We start from the raw sequence: 25,161 nt of genomic DNA, 5'->3' as shown, positions 1-25,161 counted from the left end.
TGAAAGAAGGCTGTTTTAGTAACACTCTTAAAGGCCTACTGAAACCCACTACTACCGACCACGCAGTCTGATAGTTTATATATCAATGATGAAATCTTAACATTGCAACACATGCCAATACGGCCGGGTTAACTTATAAAGTGCAATTTTAAATTTCCTGCTAAACTTCCGGTTGGAAACGCCTTTGGATGATGACGTATGCGTGTGACGTAGCCAGTGAAACAGGAGTATCGGTAGCCCATTGAAGCCAATACAAAATAGCTCTGTTTTCATTTCATAATTCCACAGTATTCTGGACATCTGTGTTGGTGAATCTTTTGCAATTTGTTTAATGAACAATGAAGACTGCAAAGAAGAAAGGTGTAGGTGGGATCGGTGTATTAGCGGCGGACTACAGCAACACAACCAGGAGGACTTTGAGGTGGATAGCAGACGCGCTACCGTGAGTACAGCTTTGGCTTCCAAACATTTGATCGCTTGCCCGTCCGTGCGTGTCGCTATGTGCATGTCACGTACGTAACTTTGGGGAAATATATGTTTCTTGCCGATTCTGATGGCGGCCGGGGTGTCGTCGAAAGCTACAACGCCCGCCGCCGCCGTCCCGTAGCTAAGTTAGCTTCAATGGCGTCGTTAGCAACAGCATTGTTAAGCTTCGCCAAGCTGGAAATTATTAACCATGTATTTACATGTCCATGGTTTAATAGTATTGTTGATCTTCTGTCTATCCTTCCAGTCAGGGGTTTATTTATTTTGTTTCTATCTGCATTTGAGCCCAATGCTATCACGTTAGCTCCGTAGCTAAAGAGCTTCGCCGATGTATTGTCGTGGAGATAAAAGTCACTGTGAATGTCCACTTCGCGTTCTCGACTCTCATTTTCAAGAGGATATAGTATCCGAGGTGGTTTAAAATACAAATCCGTGATCCACAATAGAAAAAGGAGAAAGTGTGGAATCCAATGAACCATTGTACCTAAGTTACGGTCAAAGCGAAAAAAGATAAGTCCTGCACTGCACTGTAGTCCTTCACTCTCACTTTCCTCATCCACGAATCTTTCATCCTCGCTCAAATTAATGGGGTAATCGTCGCTTTCTCGGTCCGAATCTCTCTCGCTGCATTGTAAACAATGGGAAAATGTGAGGAGTCCTTCCTCCGGTGACGTCACGCTACTTCCGGTACAGGCAAGGCTTTTTTTTAATCAGCGACCAAAAGTTGCAAACTTTATCGTCATTGTTCTCTATTAAATCCTTTCAGCAAAAATATGGCAATATCGCGAAATGATCAAGTATGACACATAGAATGGATCTGCTATCCCCGTTTAAATAAAAAAAAATTCATTTCGGTAGGCCTTTAATGTGTGACTCAAATGAGAGAGTTGGGTCGGAGATAATACCCAGATTCTTTACCAAGTCGCTTTGTAAAATCGTTTTGTTGTCAAATGTTATGGTGGTATTGTTAAATAAGTTTAATACATGAACACACAATGAGATTCAACTGTTATGCTCCTTCAATGATTCAGAGTTTCACTTTTTATCTGAGTTATTGGAGTGCGTATCCTGTATTAGAACCAAATTTCCTACAGATCAATTCTAACAAAACGGAAACTCTGATAATTGCTCCCGATAAAAAGATCCCCCTGATCAAGAACTCCCTTGGTGCTCTGGGTGCATCTGTTAAAAGCAGCTTCAGAAACCTTGGGGTTGTGTTAGATCAGTCAATGTCTTTGGAGGGTCACTGTCGTCAACTGACCAAAAACTGTTTTTATCACCTCAGAAATAGTTCTAAAGTGAGAAAATTATTGTCAAAATTGGATCTCGAAATGATCATTTCGTCTTTTATTGACTATTGCAATTCTGCTTTCACTCTTTTCAACAAGTCAACGCGAAAGACACTTTAGACGGTACAAAATGTGTCTGCCAGACTTTTGAGCGGTGCACCCAGAACGGCCCATATTACCCCCGTTTTATCCAGTCTTCATTGGCTTCCAGTTAAATTCCGCATTGAGTTTAAGATTTGAGTCCTGACATTCCGCGCGTTGCATGGTGGGGCCCCTCAGTACATCACTGACTTGCTATGCCCCTACTCTTCAGGGCGCAGCCTCCGGTCTTCAGGCCGGGGTCTTCTAAAGATCCCAAAAACTCGTTTTAAAACCCGTGGAGACCTGGCATTCCAGGCTATAGCTCCCAGACTCTGTAACAACTTGCACCAGTCCCTCCGTGATCTTGACTGTGTAGAAACTTTTAAGAAACATTTGAAAAATTCTCTTTTTATTAAAGCTTTTAGTTAATACACCTTTTAACTATCAATATTAATCCACTTTGTGTATTTTTATGATGTTGCCCCTGTTGTTTTAATTGAATTGTTGTTATACTTCACCTATGTTTTGTACAGCGCTTTGTGATTGTATCTGTGAAAAGCACTTTATAAATAAAATGTACTTACTTACTTACACACAGAAGTACCAAGAGTTGGTACAGTATTGATTTAAATGTAAAAAGTACCCAAGCCCACCTAATGGAAGGTTTTTGTTTTTTTTAAATCTGAGCTTTTTTTAATATTTTGATTTATCAGTGTGACGTTCCTCATGTATGGATCTATCAATCGTGCATTCCTAATTCGTATTATTATTATTTAGTTTGTTATTAGTGCCACATACAGTACAGGCCAAAAAGTTTGGACACGCCTCCTCCTCATTCAATGTGTTTTCTTTATTTTCATTGTAGATTGTCACTGAAGGCATCAAAACTAAGAATGAACACATGTGGAGTTATGTACTTAACAAAAAAAAGTGAAATAACTGAAAACATGTTTTGTATTCTAGTTTCTTCAAAATAGCCACCCTTTGCTCTGATTACTGCTTTGCACACTCTTGGCATTCTCTCGATGAGCTTCAAGCACACCTGTGAAGTGAAAGCCATTTCAGGCGACTACCTCTTGAAGCTCATCGAGAGAATGCCAAGAGTGTGCAAAAAAAGTAGTTAGAGCAAAGGGTGGCTATTTTGAAGAAACTAGAATATGAAACATGTTTTCAGTTATTTCACCTTTTTTTGTTAAGTACATAACTCAACATGTGTTCATTCATAGTTTTGATGCCTTCAGTGACAATCTACAATGTAAATAGTCATGGAAATAAAGAAAACACATTGAATGAGAAGGTGTGTCCAAACTTTTGGCCTGTACTTGTACATATCAAATATAAAACACGTTTACCAACACAGTATAATAATCATTATTAGTAGTAGTACAGTAATAGCAATCAAATTCAAATACAGGATATTATATAATATATGTATTTGTATAATCCCTCACAGGATGTGTCCTTGTATCAGGGAAACATTACACCATGTTAATTTAACCTATTTTACACATTTTGCATGCTCGTTTTCCCCGCTTAAATTATGCATGAGGGTGCTCCGCGGGGAGAAACGTGACCATTAGCATAGATGATAGGTGGGCTCCAGCCGCTTTCCCACCTCTGGCTCGTCCTTGGAACCGGCCCGAGAACCTGACTGTTCGTCAATAGCAGGTCATTTTATCCAGGGTTGCTCAGTTGGACTACACACACATCTCCAAGCTCTGCTAATGACACCTGGAGACGTCCTCCGGAGACATCCCAGGGCCAAATATAATCCGACGCTATCTGGCCAACTCTGACCGAAAAAAAAGTGCAATTAGAAAGACCTCAGTTCGAAAGGCGACACCGTTAACGTTTGACAGAGGAAGAAGTCAGACGCTCCCTGAGAACATTAACATCACGTTGCTGTGTTTTGGCTTAGTTACGACAAACGAGGTTATGTGGATAAAAAAGTGCTTGTTGAGGTTAGAATTATTTCCTGTAGCAACAATGAATTATGACTTTGTGTTTGGCAAGCCGTCACAAAAGCTCATGTTTTTTGGGATGGACTTTGCTGTTTTAAAAACACTACCCAAATCATGTCACTCTATGTGTATGTTCCCTTTTTAAATATCCTTTTCCCAGAAAAAAAAATGTATCATTACCACATTTTCCTTTTGTTTATCCTTTTATTATGACTCATGTCAGAGTAGGTGGTGGATTTTTCCTGGGAATATTGAGTCACAAATGACGCCAACGTTTTCTAGTATTGTTGAGTAATTAATTTGCAATAATAAGCAGTTATGTGCGTACAGGGGAAGAAGACGGCACAGACAGGAGGGACATCGTTTTATTATTATTTTATATATATATATATATATATACAAACCCCGTTTCCATATGAGTTGGGAAACTGTGTTAGATGTAAATATAAACGGAATACAATGATTTGCAAATCCTTTTCAACCCATATTCAATTGAATGCACTACAAAGACAAGATATATGATGTTCAAACTCATAAACTTTATTTATTTTTTTGCAAATAATAATTAACTTAGAATTTCATTGCTGCAACACGTGCCAAAGTAGTTGGGAAAGGGCATGTTCACCACTGTGTTACATCACCTTTTCTTTTAACAACACTCAATAAACGATTGGGAACTGAGGAAACTAATTGTTGAAGCTTTGAAAGTGGAATTCTTTCCCATTCTTGTTTTATGTAGAGCTTCAGTCGTTCAACAGTCCGGGGTCTCCGCTGTCGTATTTTACGCTTCATAATGCCCCACACATTTTCGATGGGAGATAGGTCTGGACTGCAGGCGGGCCAGGAAAGTACCCGCACTCTTTTTTTATGAAGCCACGCTGTTGTAACACGTGCTGAATGTGGCTTGGCATTGTCTTGCTGAAATAAGCAGGGGCGTCCATGAAAAAGACGGCGCTTAGATGGCAGCATATGTTGTTCCAAAACCTGTATGTACCTTTCAGCATTAATGGTGCCTTCACAGATGTGTAAGTTACCCATGCCTTGGGCACTAATGCACCACCATACCATCACAGATGCTGGCTTTTGAACTTTGCGCCTATAACAATCCGGTTGTTTTCCTCTTTTGTCCGGAGGACCCGACGTCCACAGTTTCCAAAAACAATTTGAAATGTGGACTCGTTACACCACAGAACACTTTTCCACTTTGCATCAGTCCGTCTTCGATGAGCTCGGGCCCAGCGAAGCCGGCGGCGTTTCTGGGTGTTGTTGATAAATGGCTTTCGCTTTGCATAGTAGAGTTTTAACTTGCACTTACAGATGTAGCGACGAACTGTAGTTACTGACAGTGGTTTTCTGAAGTGTACCTGAGCCCATGCGGTGATATCCTTTACACACTGATGTCGGTTTTTGATGCAGGGATCGAAGTTCACGGGCATTCAATGTTGGTTTTTGGCCTTGCCGCTTACGTGCAGTGATTCCTATATTACAGACCGTAGATGGTGATATCCCTAAATTCCTTGCAACAGTTCATTGAGAAATGTTGTTCTTAAACTGTTCGACAATTTGCTCACGTATTTGTTGACAAAGTGGTGACCCTCGCCCCATCCTTGTTTGTGAATGACTGGGCATTTCATGGAAGCTGCTTTTATACCCAATCATGGCACCCACCTGTTCCCCATTAGCCTGTTCACCTGTGGGATGTTCCAAATAAGTGTTTGATGAGCATTCCTCAACTTTCTCAGTCTTTTTTGACACTTGTGACAGCTTTTTTGAAACATGTTGCAGGCATCAAATTCCAAATGAGCTAATATTTGCAAAAAATAACAAAGTATACCAGTTCGAATGTTAAGTATCTTGTCTTTGCAGTCTATTCAATTGAATATAGGTTGAAAAGGATTTGCAAATCATTGTGTTTTGTTTTTATTTTTACGATTTACACAACGTGCCAACTTCACTGGTTTTGGGTTTTGTATGTACGTAAGAGTCTGGGTGTTTGACCTTTGAGTTTTTTTCTATTATGATTGAAAACTTGGCAGTATTGGGGCGTAATGTTCACACTAATGCAGCACATCCTGTCTTGTCTCTGCGGGCCATTTAGCGCACTAAGACTAGCATTTGAAAAAATACTTGCCTTGTTATAGAAAGTTTAATGTCATGTGCAATTGTTTGCCCCCCCCCTTATGAATATTAAAAAGTTGCTATTAAAATTGCATGTCGCGTCGGTGGGTTGTTGATCACGCTGAGAACGCCAATGCAAATTGGACTGTCTTCCCTGTCAAGGCCCAGGATGAATAATGTACTTGTGTTGTATATTCAAGCAGCACACCATTGACAGTCAATTAACAAGTTTGATTGGTGTGTGAACTCATTCTTTTGAACTGTTAATTTTATGTAAATAGTATTCGCTTTCCCCCTCCCCCGACGCCCGCCCACCCCTCTTCTCTCGCAGCCAGGTTCGCCACAGGAAGACGTGCCCCCGCCACCAAAAAACCCCCTCAATTCCACCTCCCACTAAGAGTAACCAGAACAGGATTGTCAATAATTGATCATCACACACCTGCTTGCTCGCAGCAATGGGAGTCTGCCTTTAACAGCCACAAGGGCCCCTCTGTTAGAGCCTTTTGATATTCAAATTGACAAATGGTCGCCAACCTTTTATGAATCTAAAATGGGCGGAAATCTTTTCATAGGGATGTGCTTTAAAGATTCCGGCCACCCCGTCCAACCCATAAGAGCGAATGTGATCACCTTTGATGGCTCCTAAACAAAATGCCAACGACAATTTGTTGCCAAGGTTTTTGAATCCCTATTATATCAAAACCGTTTTCAGTTCATACCAGGCCGGTTCCCAGGTTAGTACACTTCAAAATGTCTTTAAAAAAAAAAAATCCAAAAAGTCAGGGAAGCTTCATCAATGCAGTGTTGTATTAGGAAGTGGTTAGAGTGTCCGCCCTGAGATCGGTAGGTTGTGAGTTCAAACCCCGGCCGAGTCATACCAAAGACTATAAAAATGGGACCCATTGCCTCCCTGCTTAGCACTCAGCATCAAGGGTTGGAATTGGGGGTTGAATCACCAAAAATGATTCCCGGGCGTGGCCACCGCTGCTGCCCACTGCTCCCCTCACCCCCCAGGGGGTGATCAAGGGTGATGGGTCAAATGCAGAGAATAATTTCGCCACACCTAGTGTGTGTGTGACAATCATTGGTACTTTAACTTTAAGTGGGGGCACCGTAGCCCAGAGCTTCTCAATTATTTTTTGTTGCGCCCAATCAGGAAGAAGAAATCATTTTGCACCTATCATTTGTCTCTAAAATTGTTATAAGTACACCTCTGCATAACATTGTATCCTTGTTAACACTAAAGAAAACCACAAAAGAACGAAATACAGATCAACTTACCATATTTTCCGGACCATAGGGCGCACCGGATTGTAAGGCGCACTGCCAAAGAATGGTCTATTTTTTATCTTTTTTTCATATATTAGGCGCACCGAATTATAGGGCGCATTAAAGGAGTCATATTTTATTTATTTTTTTCTAAATGTAAAACACTTCCTTGTGGTCTACATCAGGGGTGCTCACACTTTTTTTGCAGGCGAGCTACTTTTCAATTGATCAAGTCGCAGGGATCTACCTCATTCATATATATAATTTATATTTACTTATTTATGAAATATATGTTTTTGTTAACAAGTTAAAGGTGTTTAATGATAATGCAAGCATGTTTAAAGGCCTACTGAAACCCACTACTACCGACCACGGAGTCTGATAGTTTACTGTATATATCAATGATGAAATCTTAACATTGCAACACATGCCAATACGGCCGGGTTAACTTATAAAGTGACATTTAAAATTTCCCGGGAAATATCCGGCTGAAACGTCGCGGTATGATGACGTATGCGCGTGACGTAGTCAGTTAAACGGAAGTTATGGTACCCCGTAGAATCCTATACAAAAAGCTCTGTTTTCATTTCATAATTCCACAGTATTCTGGACATCTTTTGCAATTTCTTTAATGAACAATGAAGGCTGCAAAGAAGACAGTTGTAGGTGGGATCGGTGTATTAGCAGCGGACTACAGCAACACAACCAGGAGGACTTTGTTGGAGAGCAGACGCGCTAGCCGGCGACCTCACCTTGACTTCCTACGTCTCCGGGCCGCCAAACGCATCGGGTGAAGTCCTTCGTCCTTCCGTCGATCGCTGGAACGCAGGTGAGCACGGGTGTTGATGAGCAGATGAAGGCTGGCTGGCGTAGGTGGAGAGCTAATGTTTTTAGCATAGCTCTGTGCGGTCCGGTTGCTAAGTAGGCTTCAATGGCGTCGTTAGCACAGCATTGTTAACCTTCGCCAGCCTGGAAAGCATTAACCGTGTATTTACATGTCCACGGTTTAATAGTATTGTTGATTTTCTATCCATCCTTCCAGTCAGGGGTTTATTTTTTTTGTTTCTATATGCAGTTAAAGCACGATGCTATCACGTTAGCTCGTAGCTAACGTGTTTCGCCGATGTATTGTCGTGGAGATAAAAGGCACTGAATGTCCATTTCGCGTTCTCGACTCTCATTTTCAAGAGGATATAGTATCCGAGGTGGTTTAAAATACAAATCCGTGATCCACAATAGAAAAAGGAGAGAGTGTGGAATCCAATGAGCCAGCTTGTACCTAAGTTACGGTCAGAGCGAAAAAAAATATGTATTTCACTGCATTCTAGTCCGTCACTCTAACGTTCCTCGTCCACAAATATTTCATCCTCGCTCAAATTAATGGGGTAATGGTCCGAATAGCTCTAGCTGCGTTGAAAACAATAGGAAAATATGAGGGAGTGAACAACTGACAACGTCACGCTATTTCCGGTAGGAGCAAGGTTTTTTTTTATCAGAGACCAAAAGTTGCGAACTTTATCGACGTTGTTCTATACTAAATCCTTTCAGCAAAAATATGGCAATATCGCAAAATGATCAAGTATGACACATAGAATGGATCTGCTTTTCCCGTTTAAATAAAAAAAAATCATTTCAGTAGGCCTTTAACACATAGTTAATATTGCTAATAAATTAAAGGTGTTTAATGATAATACAAGAATGTTTAATACATATAGTTAATATTGTTAACAAGTTAAAGGTGTTTAAAGATAATGCAAGCATGTTTAACACATAGTTAATATTGTTAACAAGTTAAAGGTGTTTAAAGATAATACAAGCATGTTTAACACATATAGTTAATATTGTTAAAAAGTTAAAGGTGTTTAAAGATAATACAAGCATGTTTAACACATAGAGTTAATATTGTTAACAAGTTAAAGGTGTTCAAAGATAATGCAAGCATGTTTAACACATATAGTTAATATTGTTAACAAGTTAAAGGTGTTTAATGATAATACAAGCATGTTTAACACATAGTTAATATTGTTAATAAGTTAAAGGTGTTTAAAGATAATACAAGCATGTTTAACACATATAGTTAATATTGTTAACAAGTTAAAGGTGTTTAAAGATAATACAAGCATGTTTAACACATATAGTTAATATTGTTAATAAATTAAAGGTGTTTAATGATAATACAAGAATGTTTAATACATATAGTTAATATTGTAAACAAGTTAAATGTGTTTAAAGATAATACAAGCATGTTTAACACATAGTTAATATTGTTAATAAATTAAAGGTGTTTAATGATAATACAAGAATGTTTAATACATATAGTTAATATTGTTAACAAGTTAAAGGTGTTTAAAGATAATGCAAGCATGTTTAACACATAGTTAATATTGTTAATAAATTAAAGGTGTTTAATGATAATACAAGCATGTTTAACACATATAGTTAATATTGTTAAATAGTTAAAGGTGTTTAAAGATAATACAAGCATGTTTAACACATATAGTTAATATTGTTAATAAATTAAAGGTGTTTAATGATGATACAAAAATGTTTAATACATATAGTTAATATTGTTAACAAGTTAAAGGTGTTTAAAGATAATGCAAGCATGTTTAACACATATAGTTAATATTGTTAACAAGTTAAAGGTGTTTAATGAAAATACAAGCATGTTTAACACATATAGTTAATATTGTTAATAAGTTAAAGGTGTTTAAAGATAATACAAGCATGTTTAACACATATAGTTAATATTGTTAACAAGTTAAAGGTGTTTAAAGATAATACAAGCATGTTTAACACATATAGTTAATATTGTTAACAAATTAAAGGTGTTTAATGATAATACAAGAATGTTTAATACATATAGTTAATATTGTTAACAAGTTAAAGGTGTTTAAAGATAATGCAAGCATGTTTAACACATATAGGTAATATTGTTAACAAGTTAAAGGTGTTTAATGATAATACAAGCATGTTTAACACATATAGTTAATATTGTTAATAAGTTAAAGGTGTTTAAAGATAATGCAAGCATGTTTAACACATATAGTTAATATTGTTAACAAGTTAAAGGTGTTTAAAGATAATACAAGCATGTTTAACACATATAGTTAATATTGTTAATAAGTTAAAGGTGTTTAAAGATAATACAGGCATGTTTAACACATATAGTTATTATTGTTAATAAGTTTAAGGTGTTTAAAGATAATACAAGCATGTTTAACACATATAGTTAATATTGTTAATAAGTTAAAGGTGTTTAAAGATAATACAAGCATGTTTAACACATATAGTTAATATTGTTAACAAGTTAAAGGTGTTTAAAGATAATACAAGCATGTTTAACACATATAGTTAATATTGTTAATAAATTAAAGGTGTTTAATGATAATACAAAAATGTTTAATACATATAGTTAATATTGTTAACAAGTTAAAGGTGTTTAAAGATAATGCAAGCATGTTTAACACATATAGTTAATATTGTTAACAAGTTAAAGGTGTTTAATGATAATACACACATGTTTAACACATATAGTTAATATTGTTAATAAGTTAAAGGTGTTTAAATATAATACAAGCATGTTTAACACATATAGTTAATATTGTTAACAAGTTAAAGGTGTTTAAAGATAATGCAAGCATGTTTAACACATATAGTTAATATTGTTAATAAATTAAAGGTGTTTAATGATAATACAAGAATGTTTAATACATATAGTTAATATTGTTAACAAGTTAAAGGTGTTTAAAGATAATGCACGCATGTTTAACACATATAGTTAATATTGTTAATAAGTTAAAGGTGTTTAAAGATAATACAGGCATGTTTAACACATATAGTTATTATTGTTAATAAGTTAAAGGTGTTTAAAGATAATACAAGCATGTTTAACACATATAGTTAATATTGTTAATAAGTTAAAGATGTTTAAAGATAATACAAGCATGTTTAACACATATAGTTAATATTGTTAACAAGTTAAAGGTGTTTAAAGACAATACAAGCATGTTTAACACATATAGTTAATATTGTTAACAAGTTAAAGGTGTTTAAAGATATTGCAAGCATGTTTAACACATATTAATTCCTTTCTTTCATGAAGACAAGAATATAAGTTGGTGTATTACCTGTCTGATGACTTGCATTGATAGGAATCAGACAGCGGTGCTGATAACGTCCGCATTTTCAAATGGAGGAGAAAAAAAGTCCTCCTTTCTGTCCAATACCACATGAAAGTGGTTGGTTTTTGGCATCTTATTTGTCCAGCTTCTGTACTCATTTGTATACACTTTACAAGAAATACATTGGCGGCAAACTCCGTAGCTTGCTAGCTTGTGCACGCCAGCTTTCTGAGACTCTTATTTTGTTAGCGCAGGCAGGATGAAGCAGAGCTTTTATTGTGCAACTGTGCAGTCAGTCTTTGGAGTTTTGACGACAGGTACGGCGCCAGAGTCTGTTGAAATAAAAAAGTGTTTCTCGCCTTCCTGTCGGTAATTTTTTCTTAATAATGAGTTGGCAGCAGCCAGCGTCATCTCAGAAGACCCTCGGGTGCCGTGAATGTCAATCAAGTGACGAAAGTGACGTCATAGTGAAGATTTATGATCGCTCATTTTTAGGACTATTTTTTAAATGCCTTGCTGGCGATCGACTGACACACCCTCCGCGATCGACCGGTAGCTCGCGATCGACGTAATGAGCACACCTGGTCTACATGAATGAATGAATGAAACAAGTTTATTTCGGTCATATAATCAACCATCAACCATTTTGTGTGACCAGTTTAAGAGTACAGATTATACATATTTAGTTAGTCCAGAACACGGCAGCACGACTTTTAACAGGGGCCAGGAAACGCGAGCATATAACCCCAATTCTTCAGAGTTTGCACTGGCTCCCTGTTCATTTTAGAATTGATTTTAAAACCTTGCTGTTTGTTTTTAAAGCTTTGCATGGACTGGCACCTCAGTATATCTCGGACCTCATCCAAATTTACACTCCTGCGCGCGCTCTGAGGTCCGAGAGCCAGCTCCAGCTCGTGGTGCCCAAGACCAGACTTAAAACCAGGGGAGACTGTGGTCGGCCCTAAGCTCTGGAACTCTCTGCCCCTCCATGTTCAAACTGCTCCCACAGTGGAGTGTTTTAAGTCTCGTCTTAAGACCCACTTGAGTTGTGTTGTCCTCTGTTTTTTTTATTGTTTTTTTTGTTTGTTTTTAATTATTTACTGTTTTGATTGGTTTTACCCTTTAAAATTGTTTTTAATCGTATTTATTTTTATATTGGTTTTATATTGATTTGTTTTTTGTTTTTATTCAGTCATTGGTGGAGCTAAGGATAATATTTGAATATTGTTTTTAATATTGTTGTGCAGCACTTTGGAAACATTTTTGTTGTTTAAATGTGCTATATAAATAAAGTGGATTGGATTGGATTGGAAATTTAACAATCATACACATTTACACACAAAAAAAAAGAAAAAGAATGACCGAAAAAGGAATAGGCTGAAGCCAAAGCTTATATTTGCCTATCCTATACATTCACTGAAAATTAGATTGAAGAATAAGGGATTATTACATTTTAACCGAAGTGTAGATAGAACATGTTAAAAGAGAAAGTAAGCAGATATTAACAGTAAATGAACAAGTAGATTAATAATTCATTTTCTACCACTTGTCCTTAATAATTTTGACAAAATAATAGAATGGAAAATGACACAATATGTTACGGCATATGTCAACAGCTAAATTAGGAGCTTTTGTTTGCTTACTTACTACTAAAAGACAAGTTGTCTTGTATGTTCACTATTTTATTTAAGGACAAACCTGCAATAAGAAACATATGTTAATGTACCCTAAGATTTTTTGTTAAATTAAAGCCAATAATGCAATTTTTTGTGGTACCCTTTATTTAGAAAAGTGCCAAAAAGTATCAAAATAATTTTAGTACCGGTACCAAAATATTGGTATCGGTACAACCCTACATTATCGTAATAATAGATATCTAGTCACTTTTGTCACAGTCATCATTTTATAAAAAAATTCCTAATGTTCTGTCTCAAGTTATGAATGCTAATTTAGCGTCGTGATATTTGAATAAAAGAAAATCGCCGGAAGCTTCGACCATCACATTTGGCGGGTGTCACACTCTCTGAAGTCACCACATAGTCTTTGGAATATCAGTACAGGTATCTAGCCTATACTTAATATACTAATTACAGTGTTATTTGTACTAAAGTACATACTGGACTCTCCTGAGATCACTCTCCTTTCTCACATTATAATTCCAAGGTGTGTCTTCCCTAACAAGTAAAGGACCTTGTCTTAGTGTGCATCAATTGAACCGTATCTTGATCCTCCCCCTGGGATTTGCTCATGCACACGTTTCCCTGCGCGGGGCCAGCAAATAATCAGCATGTCACCAGCAGATATTTGCATTGACCAACACGTTAGAGCCCAGCACAAATGCCATCCTGCTACAAAGCCTCCGCGTGTCTCTAAAGACCTGACCCCCGTGATACCACCCCTCATCCTTACTCGTCTCTCTGCATTAAACAGATAGATCCCAGCCCCGGGTTTGGTTATGCAGGACACACCCTGCTAACAGAGGCATTTAATGGAGAATTAGCTCATTATCACATGGTTAATTATGCTTATAAATAGCAGTGGTGTTGCTGAGACTCGCTGGCAGCTTTCTCAAAGTACCCGATTTGTTTTTAGAGCTGTTAAATCAAAAGTGTCAGTAATGGAAAAAGCTGAAAATCGTGAGGGGGGGGCCTTGTTGATTAATGCTACTCAAGAGTATAATTGATGTTAATTTGATAATAGCACCTAGTAGGTTTGAAAACATGTTGCTAAGTTTGTCTTTGAGATATGCAGTGTTGTAATAGAACTTTTCTTATTTGTGAAAAAAGCAACATTTACATTTGAGATTGGCACGTTGTGTAAATGGTAAATAAAAACAGAATATAATAATTTGCAAATCATTTTTGACTTATATTTAATTGAATAGACTGCAAAGACAAGATATGTAATGTTCGAACTGAGAAACTTAATTTTTTTTTGCAAATAATGATTAACTTAGAATTTAATGGCTGCAACACATTGCAAAAAAGTTGGCACAAGGGCCTTTTTACCACTGTGTTACATGGCCTTTCCTTTTAACACCCAGTAAGCGTTTGGGAACTGAAGAGACACATTTTTGAAGCTTTTCAGGCAGAATTCTTTCCCATTCTTGCTTGATGTACAGCTTAAGTTGTTCAACAGTCCGGGGGTCTCCGTTGTGGTATTTTAGGCTTCATAATGCGCCACACATTTTCAATGGGAGACAGGTCTGGACTACAGGCAGGCCAGTCTAGTACCTGCACTCTTTTACTATGAAGCCACGCTGTTGTAACACGTGGCTTGGCATTGTATTGCTGAAATAAGCAGGGGCGTCCATAATAAAGTTGTTTGGATGGCAACATATTTTGCTCCAAAACCTGTATGTACCTTTCAGCATTAATGGTGCCTTCACAGATGTGTAAGTTAACTATGCCTTGGGCACTAATACACCCCCATACCATCACAGATGCTGGCTTTTGAACTTTGCGCCTATAACAGTCCGGATGGTTCTTTTCCTCTTTGGTCCAGAGTACACGACGTCCACAGTTTCCAAAAACAATTTGAAATGTGAACTAGTCAGACCACAGAACACTTTTCCACTTCATCAGTCCAACTTAGATGAGCTCGGGTCCAACGAAGCCGGCGACTTTTTCTGGGTGTTGTTGATAAATGGCTTTCACTTTGCATAGTAGAGTTTTAACTTTCACTTACAGATGTAGCAACAAACTGTAGTTACTGACAGTGGTTTTCTGAAGTGTTTCTGAGCCCATGTGGTGATATCCTTTACACACTGATGTTGGTTTTGGATGCAGTACCGCCTGAGGGATCGAAAGTCCGTAATATCATCGCTTACGTGCAGTGATTTTTCCAGATTCTCTGAGTCTTTTGATGATATTACGGACCATAGATGGTGAAATCCCTAAATTCCTTGCAATAGCTCGTTGAGAAATGTTGTTCTTAAACTGTTGGACAATTTGCTCACTCATTTGTTCACAAAGTGGTGACCCTCGCCCCATCTTGTTTGTGAATGACTGAGCATTTCATGGAAGCTGCTTTTATACCCAATCATGGCACCCACCTGTTCCCAATTAGCCTGTTCACCTGTGGGATGTTCCAAATAAGTGTTTGATGAGCGTTCCTCAACTTTGTCAGTCTTTTTTGCCACTTGTGCCAACTTTTTTGAAAAATGTTGCAGGCACCAAATTCAAAATGAGCTAATATTTGCAAAAAACAACAAAGTTTACCAATTCGAACGTTAAATATCTTGTCTTTGCAGTCTATTCAATTAAATATAGGTTGAAAAGGATTTACAAATCATTGTATTCTGTTTGAATTTACCATTTACACAACGTGCAAACTTCACTGGTTTTGGGTTTTGTAAATTGAAATCAGTTAACTAGTTAAACGAATTTAAAAAAAGATTAAAATGAATACAAACACAACGAAACATGAATAATAATAATGACAAAAATACATTCAAACCGAAATGTATATTCATGAATATTATAAATAAAAGAAATACATGAAACAATTTAAATATTTATAAAATACTTTAAAAACATTAATGCACATAATATATGTGAATAAAGTATAAAGTATGATATAAATTATTATATATGAATAAATAAATATGATGAAATAATATGAATTAAAAATAAATAAATTGTACAAACCCCAAATAAATTATTTAACCTTTGTGATTACCGGTATTTTGCAAAAATTACAACCTTTAAATTGAAAGTATTAAATTCATTAAAAAAAAAAAAATTAAGTTTAAATTAAATACAAACAAAATAAAATATCAATAATAATAATGTAGAAAATACATTCTAATGGATATGTACAGTATATTCATTAATGAAATGAGTAAAAGAAACAGATAAAACTATTTACATATTTATAAAATACAATAGAACATTATAAATGCATATACTATATGTAAATAATATATAAAGTATATGATATGATATATGAATATGATGAAATAGTATGAAATAAAAAATAAATACAGGCTTAAACTACGAACATAAAATAAAATAAAGTATTAAAAGAGTGAGCAGCACGGTGGAGCAGTGGTGCCTCACAATAAAAAGGTTATGGGTTCGACTCCCGGGCTTGGGGTCATTCTGTGTGGAGTTTGCATGTTCTCACCGTGACTGCGTGTGTTCTTTCCGGATACTCCGGCTTCTTACCACCTCTGAAGAAGACCCCCCATCAAAGTCCGCCTATAACTTTTGAAGTCATGTTGCTAGCTAATTAACAGCTAATTAATCCATTTGACAACTTCAGCAGTTGCTGTGGTAAAGAAGCTGACCTTTACATTTTTTCAATATGTGTTCCCTTTTTCTAGGTGGATGGTGACGTGTTCTGTGCGGGCCAGATCGCACTGATCCCCTGCACCATGCAGCTGGTGAAGGCCGGCGCCAGCAAACAGGCTGTGTTGTGTTTCAGCCACGTCCAAAAGGTTCTGAGGGCCGTCGTCAGCTGTTTGACTCTGGGCCACGTGGTCCAGGCCCACTGTTACGCAACAAGGCGCCAGGACATCCCCGTCATCCGGGCCGCATGGGAGCGCGTGCTGGAGACTGCAGAAGAGGTTGGTAAATAAAGCAAAGAGGAGTATTGAAGTAATTGTAGAGGTCTTCAACAGGGGTGCGCCAACCCCAGGGGGTTCATAGAGGTATTGCAGGGGGGCCGGGAAAATTTTGCTTTTCAGCACAGTGTCTTTTCTGCCTCTGTGTCTCTCAGCAGCACCCCCAACTACAACTACTCATTTCCTCATGGCTGCTGCTAATAAAGGTGACTGGTGATTAGATAACAAGGCCCACCTGGGCCATCTACGCACCTGTCGCTGTGTTCCGCGGCAGGCCCGCAGGCCACGCTTCCCTCCACACGTGTTTTGATACATTCTAATAAAATGTTATCATCGACGGTATCGAAAGCAGCACTATGATCAAGTAGCAGCAACATAAATGAATAATAAACTAAAAGAGAGCTTACTCGGTTTAGTTTCTTCCACTGCACTGCAAAAAGTCAGTGTTCAAAAACAAGAAAAAAAATACAAAAATGAGGGGTATTTTATTTGAACTAAGCACAATTATCTGCCATTAGAACAAGAAAATTTAGCTAGTAAAGACTTTCCAAAACAAGTCAAATTAGCTAACCTCAATGAACCTCAAAATACCTTAAAATAAGTACATTCTCACTAATAACAAGTGCACTTTTCTTGGTAGAAAAAAAAAAAGAGACCTTTTTTGCTCAATATGTTGAAAAATATTCTTAAATGAAGTAAATGCTAGTGCCATTAACATAATGATATGCGCTCGGCATTAAATTTCTTGAAACCAGCAAACTTATACTAAAAACTAATTTATTGTTCTTAATGGAAAGGCAACAAGGCAACCGCTTGTTACTCTCGGGGTCTCCTAGCCGCTCAGGCAAATCATATTGTCTAGAAATGCATTTTTCCGTCGATAACATGACATCATCGCGCCAAGTGCGTGCTCTTTCGGTCAATTAGTGCGCATATATACATACAGCCCGGCCCCCGGCCAAAAAATTTTTTATTGTAATTTTGAGGAATTTACCTGAATGTGCATGAACTATTTCTGTTCAAAATTGTTTGAAATGTCACATGTTAAATGTTTAAATATTAACTGTCAGTTTACTGTACTGTGCCAACTGTACTACTATATGAGTACGTGTTTTTTCTTGTTTCATTGAAAATAAAACAGCAAAGTCCATTTGGCTGTCAGCTGTTTTAATTATGAGACACATTTGTGTCAAAGTCATGATATTTTTTTTTTTCATGCTTGAAATAAGAAATGATTACCTTAAAAAAGTAGTTTTATACTTGTGAGTGTTGAGCTTTGCAACAGTTGATATTCTAGTTTCAAGCATGTTTTACTCAATATAGGTCATCAAATCTCAGCAACAAGCTGTAATATCTTACTGAGATCATTTAGGAGCAAAACACTTAAAACAAGTAAAACACTCTAACATAAAATCTGCTTAGTGAGAAGAATTATCTTATTAGACAGAAAATAAGCAAGTATCACCCTTATTTGAGATATTTAATCCTACTTAGATTTCAGTTTTTGCAGTGTGTTAAATAAACGCGCTCAGGTGCTGAGAGCGACGCACAAAGTGAGGCGTCTTTCTTCCTGCCTGAAACGATAGAGGAACAAACGTGAAGCTCGACAGTTCTGATTGGAGAACATGTCTGTCACTCAAAAAAACAACAACTTGCAGTTATTTACCGTACTAATTAAAACCCTCAATGTCGATTCGATTTCGATTCACCGTGCAGCCCTACTAAGTGATAATATAAAAAGGTAGCGAGGTTCAAGACTTTTCAACATCCATGACCAGACCCGGTTGAAACTCTTACTTTTAGGATGTCTTATCCCACAGAGTCGTGCACGTCAAACAAAACGTCAAAATCCTGTGCGATTTACTGCAAAATGGGAATGTTGAAGCCTTAAAAAGCCTTGCACATCGGGCACACATACAGCTCGCAATACCGCTTGGCTTTCCAGGAAGTGACACAAAGTTGACATCCTCTCTCCAGGCTTTAACCCCGCCGCCCGCCCACCTCCTGCAGAGCCACATGTTGGAGGTACGTCTATGTCCCCCTGGGGTGTAGTCCCGTGACGAGGCAGATTACAATGGGCGGAGATAGAGGCTGCCAGCGAAGACTGGCACTCTGGAGCAAGGGGTTGTAAGCCGGGGTGGCGGAATGGCGAGTGAGGAGGGGGTCGGGGGCATGGGGGATAAGCTGCTCTGAGAGTTGAACCCGGCTCCAAAATGGAGTGTAAGGGGGGGGGGGGGGCAAAGGATTAGGGAGGCTCTGAGGAAGACATCTGCTTCTGTGCCAAAGCTGCACATTATCAAAGACGCCAGCGCTCCCTTCATCATCAACTTTTCATGAGAGAACTCGGCGCTGAATATCAGTCGACGGTCTTGTGGGGGAAGGAACTTTCTCTTTCCTGTTCACAAATAATCACAAAAGAACTCTTAACTTTCTTGTAGTCCAGGGGTCCCCAAACTATGGCCAGCGTCCAAAATCTGTCCTTTCTAATCCATTTTCTACCGCTTGTTACTTTCGGTGTCTAAAAATGCATTTTCCCATCAATAATGTGACATCATCGCACTCGGAATCTACAGTATATATATATATATATATATATATATATATATATATATATATATATATATATATATATATATATATATATATATATATATATATGGTTTATCCGTTATACAGTGCTCAATACCGGGGTAGAGCGGAATATACACTACCGTTCAAATGTTTGGGGTCACCCAAACAATTTTGTGGAATAGCCTTCATTTCTAAGAACAAGAATAGACTGTCGAGTTTCAGATGAAAGTTCTCTTTTTCTGGCCATTTTGAGCGTTTAATTGACCCCACAAATGTGATGCTCCAGAAACTCAATCTGCTCAAAGGAAGGTCAGTTTTGTAGCTTCTGTAACGAGCTGAACTGTTTTCAGATGTGTGAACATGATTGCACAAGGGTGTTCTAATCATCAATTAGCCTTCTGAGCCAATGAGCAAACACATTGTACCATTAGAACACTGGAGTGATAGTTGCTGGAAATAAGCCTCTATACACCTATGTAGATATTGCACCAAAAACCAGACATTTGCAGCTAGAATAGTCATTTACCACATTAGCAATGTATAGAGTGTATTTCTTTAAAGTTAAGACTATAGTTTAAAGTTATCTTCATTGAAAAGTACAGTGCTTTTCCTTCAAAAATAAGGACATTTCAATGTGACCCCAAACTTTTGAACGGTAGTGTACGTTAGGTCATTACATTGTAAATAATGTAAATAATGATTGTAAATAATGTCAATAATTCAATGTGATTATCTTGTGTGATGACTGTATTATGATGATAGTATATACCGTAATTTCCGGACTATAAGCCGCACCTGACTATAAGCCGCACCAGCTAAATTTAGGGGAAAATACAGATTGCTCCATATATAAGCCGCACCCGACTATAAGCCGCAGGGTTTTGATGTGTAATTACCGTAGTATATAGGGGTTCCTGCTACCACGGAGGGGATTGTCGGGACAGAGATGACTGTTTGGGAACGCAAAGCGTCCCATTTATTAACAATAAATCTTTCAATCATTCAATCAAACTTTCACATCTTTGACATGGCGAACAGCATTCGTGCAGAGTACAAATAATACAACGGTGCAAAGTAATACAAAGTGCTCGCCTGTACGTTATCAAAATAACCAGCCTACCGGTATATGAAAAGTCAGTCTTTAATCATTGTGTCATCGTCTTCCTCCTGCGTACTAAAACCACCGAAATCCTCTTCGTCGGTGTCGGAGAAGAACAGGCCGTATATAAGCCGCACCCTTGTATAAGCCGCAGGGACCAGAACGAGGGGAAAAAGTAGCGGCTTATAGTCCGGAAATTACGGTATCTGTATCATGAATCAATTTAAGTGGAACCCCGACTTAAACAAGTTGAAAAACGTATTCGGGTGTTACCATTTAGTGGTCAATTGTACGGAATATGTACTTCACTGTGCAACCTACTAATAAAAGTCTCAATCAATCAATCAATCAAAGTCAGGAAAAAACACAGAGGCTATTTCATCCCTACAAGCCTGCAGGTTTCCCTCTCTTCAGGGGATTTGATAACATACAGTAGTGGTCAAAAGTTTACATACACTTGTAAAGAACATAATGTCATGGCTGTCTTGAGTTTCCAATAATTTCTACAACTTTTATTTTTCTGTGATAGAGTGATTGGAGCTCAAAAGTATACATACAGCAATGTTAATATTTGGTTACATGTCCCTTGGCAAGTTTCCCTGCAATAAGGCGCTTTTGGTAGCCATCCACAAGCTTCTGGTTGAATTTTTGACCACTCCTCTTGACAAAATCGGTGCAGTTCAGCTAAATTTGTTGGTTTTCTGACATGGACTTGTTTCTTTAGCATTTTCCACACGTTTAAGTCAGGACTTTGGGAAGGCCATTCTAAAACCTTAATTCTAGCCTGATTTAGCCATTCCTTTACCACTTTTGACGTGTGTTTGGGGTCATTGTCCTGTTGGAACACCCAACTGCGCCCAAGACCCAACCTCCGGGCTGATGATTTTAGGTTGTCCTGAAGAATTTGGAGGTAATCCTCCTTTTTCATTGCCCCATTTACTCTCTGTAAAGCACCAGTTCCATTGGCAGCAAAACAGGCCCAGAGCATAATACTACCACCACCATGCTTGACGGTAGGCATGGTGTTCCTGGGATTAAAGGCCTCACCTTTTCTCCTCCAAACATATTGCTGGGTATTGTGGCCAAACAGCTCAATTTTTGTTTCATCTGACCACAGAACTTTCCTCCAGAAGGTCTTATCTTTGTCCATGCGATCAGCAGCAAACTTTAGACGAGCCTTAAAGGCCTACTGAAACCCACTACTACCGACCACGCAGTCTGATAGTTTATATATCAATGATGAAATCTTAACATTATAACACATGCCAATACGGCCGGGTTAACTTATAAAGTGACATTTTAAATTTGCCGCTAAACTTCCGGTTCGAAACGCCTCTGAGGATGACGTATGCGTGTGACGTAGCCCGGCGAACACGGGTATGCCTTCCACATTGAAGCCGATACGAAAAAGCTCTGTTTTCATTTCATAATTCCACAGTATTCTGGACATCTGTGTTCGTGAATCTGTTTCAATCATGTTCATTGCATTATGGAGAAGGAAGCCAAGCAAGCAAAGAAGAAAGTTGTCGGTGCGAAATGGACGTATTTTTCGAACGTAGTCAGCCACAACAGTACACAGCCGGCGCTTCTTTGTTTACATTCCCGAAAGATGCAGTCAAGATGGAAGAACTCGGATAACAGAGACTCTAACCAGGAGGACTTTTGATTTGGATACACAGACGCCTGTAGAGAACTGGGACAACACAGACTCTTACCAGGATTACTTTGATTTGGATGACAAAGACGCAGACGTGCTACTGTGAGTATGCAGCTTTGGCTTTTTTTTGCGTATGTACGTAACTATTTTAAAATATATAAGCTTTATGAACCTTGGGTTAGGTGAACGGTCTTTTGGGCTGAGTGATTGTGTGTGTTGATCATGTGTTTGAATTGTATTGGCGTGTTCTATGGAGCTAGGAGCTAGCAGAGGAGCTAGGAGCTAGCATAACACGTACCGTACCGTAAGTGCGCGTCACGTACGTAACTTTTTAAAAATATATAAGCTTTATGAACCTTGGGTTAGGTGAACGGTCTTTTGGGCTGAGTGATTGTGTGTGTTGATCAGGTGTTTGAATTGTATTGGCGTGTTCTATGGAGCTAGGAGCTAGCAGAGGAGCTAGGAGCTAGCATAACAAACACGCAGGTGTTATTATGCAGGATTAATTTGTGGCATATTAAATATAAGCCTGGTTGTGTTGTGGCTAATAGAGTATATATATGTCTTGTGTTTATTTACTGTTGTAGTCATTCCCAGCTGAATATCAGGTACCGTGAGTATGCAGCCTTGGCTGCTAAACATTCGATAACTTGACCGTATGTGCGCGTCACGTACGTAACTTTTTAAAAATATATAAGCTTTATGAACCTTGGGTTAGGTAAACGGTCTTTTGGGCTGAGTGATTGTGTGTGTTGATCAGGTGTTTGAATTGTATTGGCGTGTTCTATGGAGCTAGGAGCTAGCAGAGGAGCTAGGAGCTAGCATAACAAACACGCAGGTGTTTTTATGCAGGATTAATTTGTGGCATATTAAATATAAGCCTGGTTGTGTTGTGGCTAATAGAGTATATATATGTCTTGTGTTTATTTACTGTTGTAGTCATTCCCAGCTGAATATCAGGTCACCCCCGGCTCTCACAGCATCTTCCCTATCTGAATAGCTTCAACTCCCCACTAGTCCTTCACTTGCACTTTACTCATCCACAAATCTTTCATCCTCGCTCAAATTAATGGGGAAATTGTCGCTTTCTCGGTCCGAATCTCTCTCACTTCATGCGGCCATCATTGTAAACAATAGGGAACTTTGCGTATATGTTCAACTGACTACGTCACGCTACTTCCGGTAGGTGCAAGCCTTTTTTTTATCAGATACCAAAAGTTGCAATCTTTATCGTCGTTGTTCTATACTAAATCCTTTCAGCAAAAATATGGCAATATCGCGAAATGATCAAGTATGACACATAGAATAGATCTGCTATCCCCGTTTAAATAAAAAAAATTCATTTCAGTAGGCCTTTAAGGTGTCGCTTCTGAAGCAAGGGCTTCCTTCTTGCATGGTAGCCTCTCAGTCCATGACGATGCAAAACATGCTTAACTGTGGACACTAACACCTGTGTTCCAGCAGCTTCCAATTCATTGCAGACCTGCTTTTTGGTGGTTCTCGGTTGACTTTTGATCATCCTGACCAGTTTTCTCTCAGCAGCAGGTGATAGCTTGCATTTTCTTCCTGATCGTGGCAGTGACAAAACTGTGCCATGCACTTTATACTTACGAACAATTGTCTGCACAGTTGCTCTTGGGACCTTAAGATGCTTTGAAATGGCTCCAAGTGACTTTCCTGACTTGTTCAAGTCAGTGATTCCTTTTTTCAGATCTGTGCTGAGTTCCTTTGACTTTCCCATTGTTGCGTTTGTAACCGAGTCTAATGACTGAATCACATGAGCCCTATTTAAATGGGCTCAGAGAAGTCAACAGGTGTCGTCAATCATAATCACTCACATGATGCCAAGAAACTAATTTGATTTGGGGGCGGTATAGCTCGGTTGGTAGAGCGGCCGTGCCAACAACTTGAGGGTTCCAGGTTCAATCCCCGCTTCCGCCATCCTAGTCGCTGCCGTTGTGTCCTTGGGCAAGACACTTTACCCACCTGCTCCCAGTGCCACCCACACTGGTTTAAATGTAACTTAGATATTGGGTTTCACTGTGTAAAAGCGCTTTGAATCACTAGAGAAAAAGCGCTATATAAATATACTTCACTTCACTTTAATTGTAACTTTTCTACATCACCAAAATTGATCATGTATGTTGATGTATGTATACTTTTGACCCAGCAGATTTGGTCACATTTTCAGTAGACTCATAACAAATTTATACAAGAACCTAATTCATGAATGTTTTTTGTGACAAACAAGTATGTGCTTCAATCACTCTATGACAAAAGAGTTGTAGAAATTATTGGAAACACAAGACTTTTTCCTCCAAACATTATTGCTGGGTGTTGTGGCCAAACAGCTCAATTTTTGTTTCATCTGACCACAGAACTTTCCTCCAGAAGGTCTTATCTTTGTCCATGTGATGTCAAATGAAACAAAAATTGAGCAGTTTGGCCACAATACCCAGCAATATGTTTGGAAGACAAAAGGCGAGGCCTTTAATCCCAAGAACACCATTCCTACCGTCAAGCATGGTGGTGGTAGTATTATGCTCTGGGCCTGTTTTGATGCCAATGGAACTGGTGCTTTAAATGGGACAATGAAAAAGGAGGATTACCTCCAAATTCTTCAGGACAACCTACAATCATCAGCCCGGAGGTTGGGTCTTGGGCGCAGTTGGGTGTTCCAACAGGACAATGACCCCAAACACACGTCAAAAGTGATAAAGGAATGGCCAAATCAGGCTAGAATTAAGGTTTTAGAATGGCCTTCCCAAAGTCCTGACTTAAACGTGTGGACAATGCTGAAGAAACAAGTTCATGTCAGAAAACTAACAAATTTAGCTGAACTGCACCAATTTTGTCAAGAGGAGTGGTCAAAAATTCAACCAGAAGCTTGTGGATGGCTACCAAAAGCGCCTTATTGCAGTGAAACTTGCCAAGGGACAT

At 38.3% G+C, this 25,161-nt stretch overlaps 1 protein-coding gene across 3 annotated transcripts in view; it reads left to right on the top strand.

Annotated features, from left to right (window-relative positions):
* dph6 (diphthamine biosynthesis 6) overlaps positions 1–25,161 on the top strand; it is a 197,351-nt gene that overhangs the window by 142,812 nt on the left and 29,378 nt on the right. For all 3 annotated transcript variants that reach the window (XR_009825261.1, XR_009825262.1, XM_062041427.1), the window contains exon 13: positions 16,655–16,897. Coding sequence is in view for 1 of the 3 variants with exons in the window: in XM_062041427.1 (XP_061897411.1) it covers positions 16,655–16,897 (243 nt within the window). In the remaining 2 variants the exon portion in view is untranslated. The remainder of the gene's footprint in view (positions 1–16,654; positions 16,898–25,161) is intronic.

Source organism: Entelurus aequoreus, linkage group LG03 (genome assembly GCF_033978785.1).
Source record: "Entelurus aequoreus isolate RoL-2023_Sb linkage group LG03, RoL_Eaeq_v1.1, whole genome shotgun sequence".
NCBI lineage: Eukaryota > Metazoa > Chordata > Actinopteri > Syngnathiformes > Syngnathidae > Entelurus > Entelurus aequoreus.
Note: the sequence above shows the minus strand (reverse complement) of the source record. Positions and strands in the feature narration are given on the sequence as shown.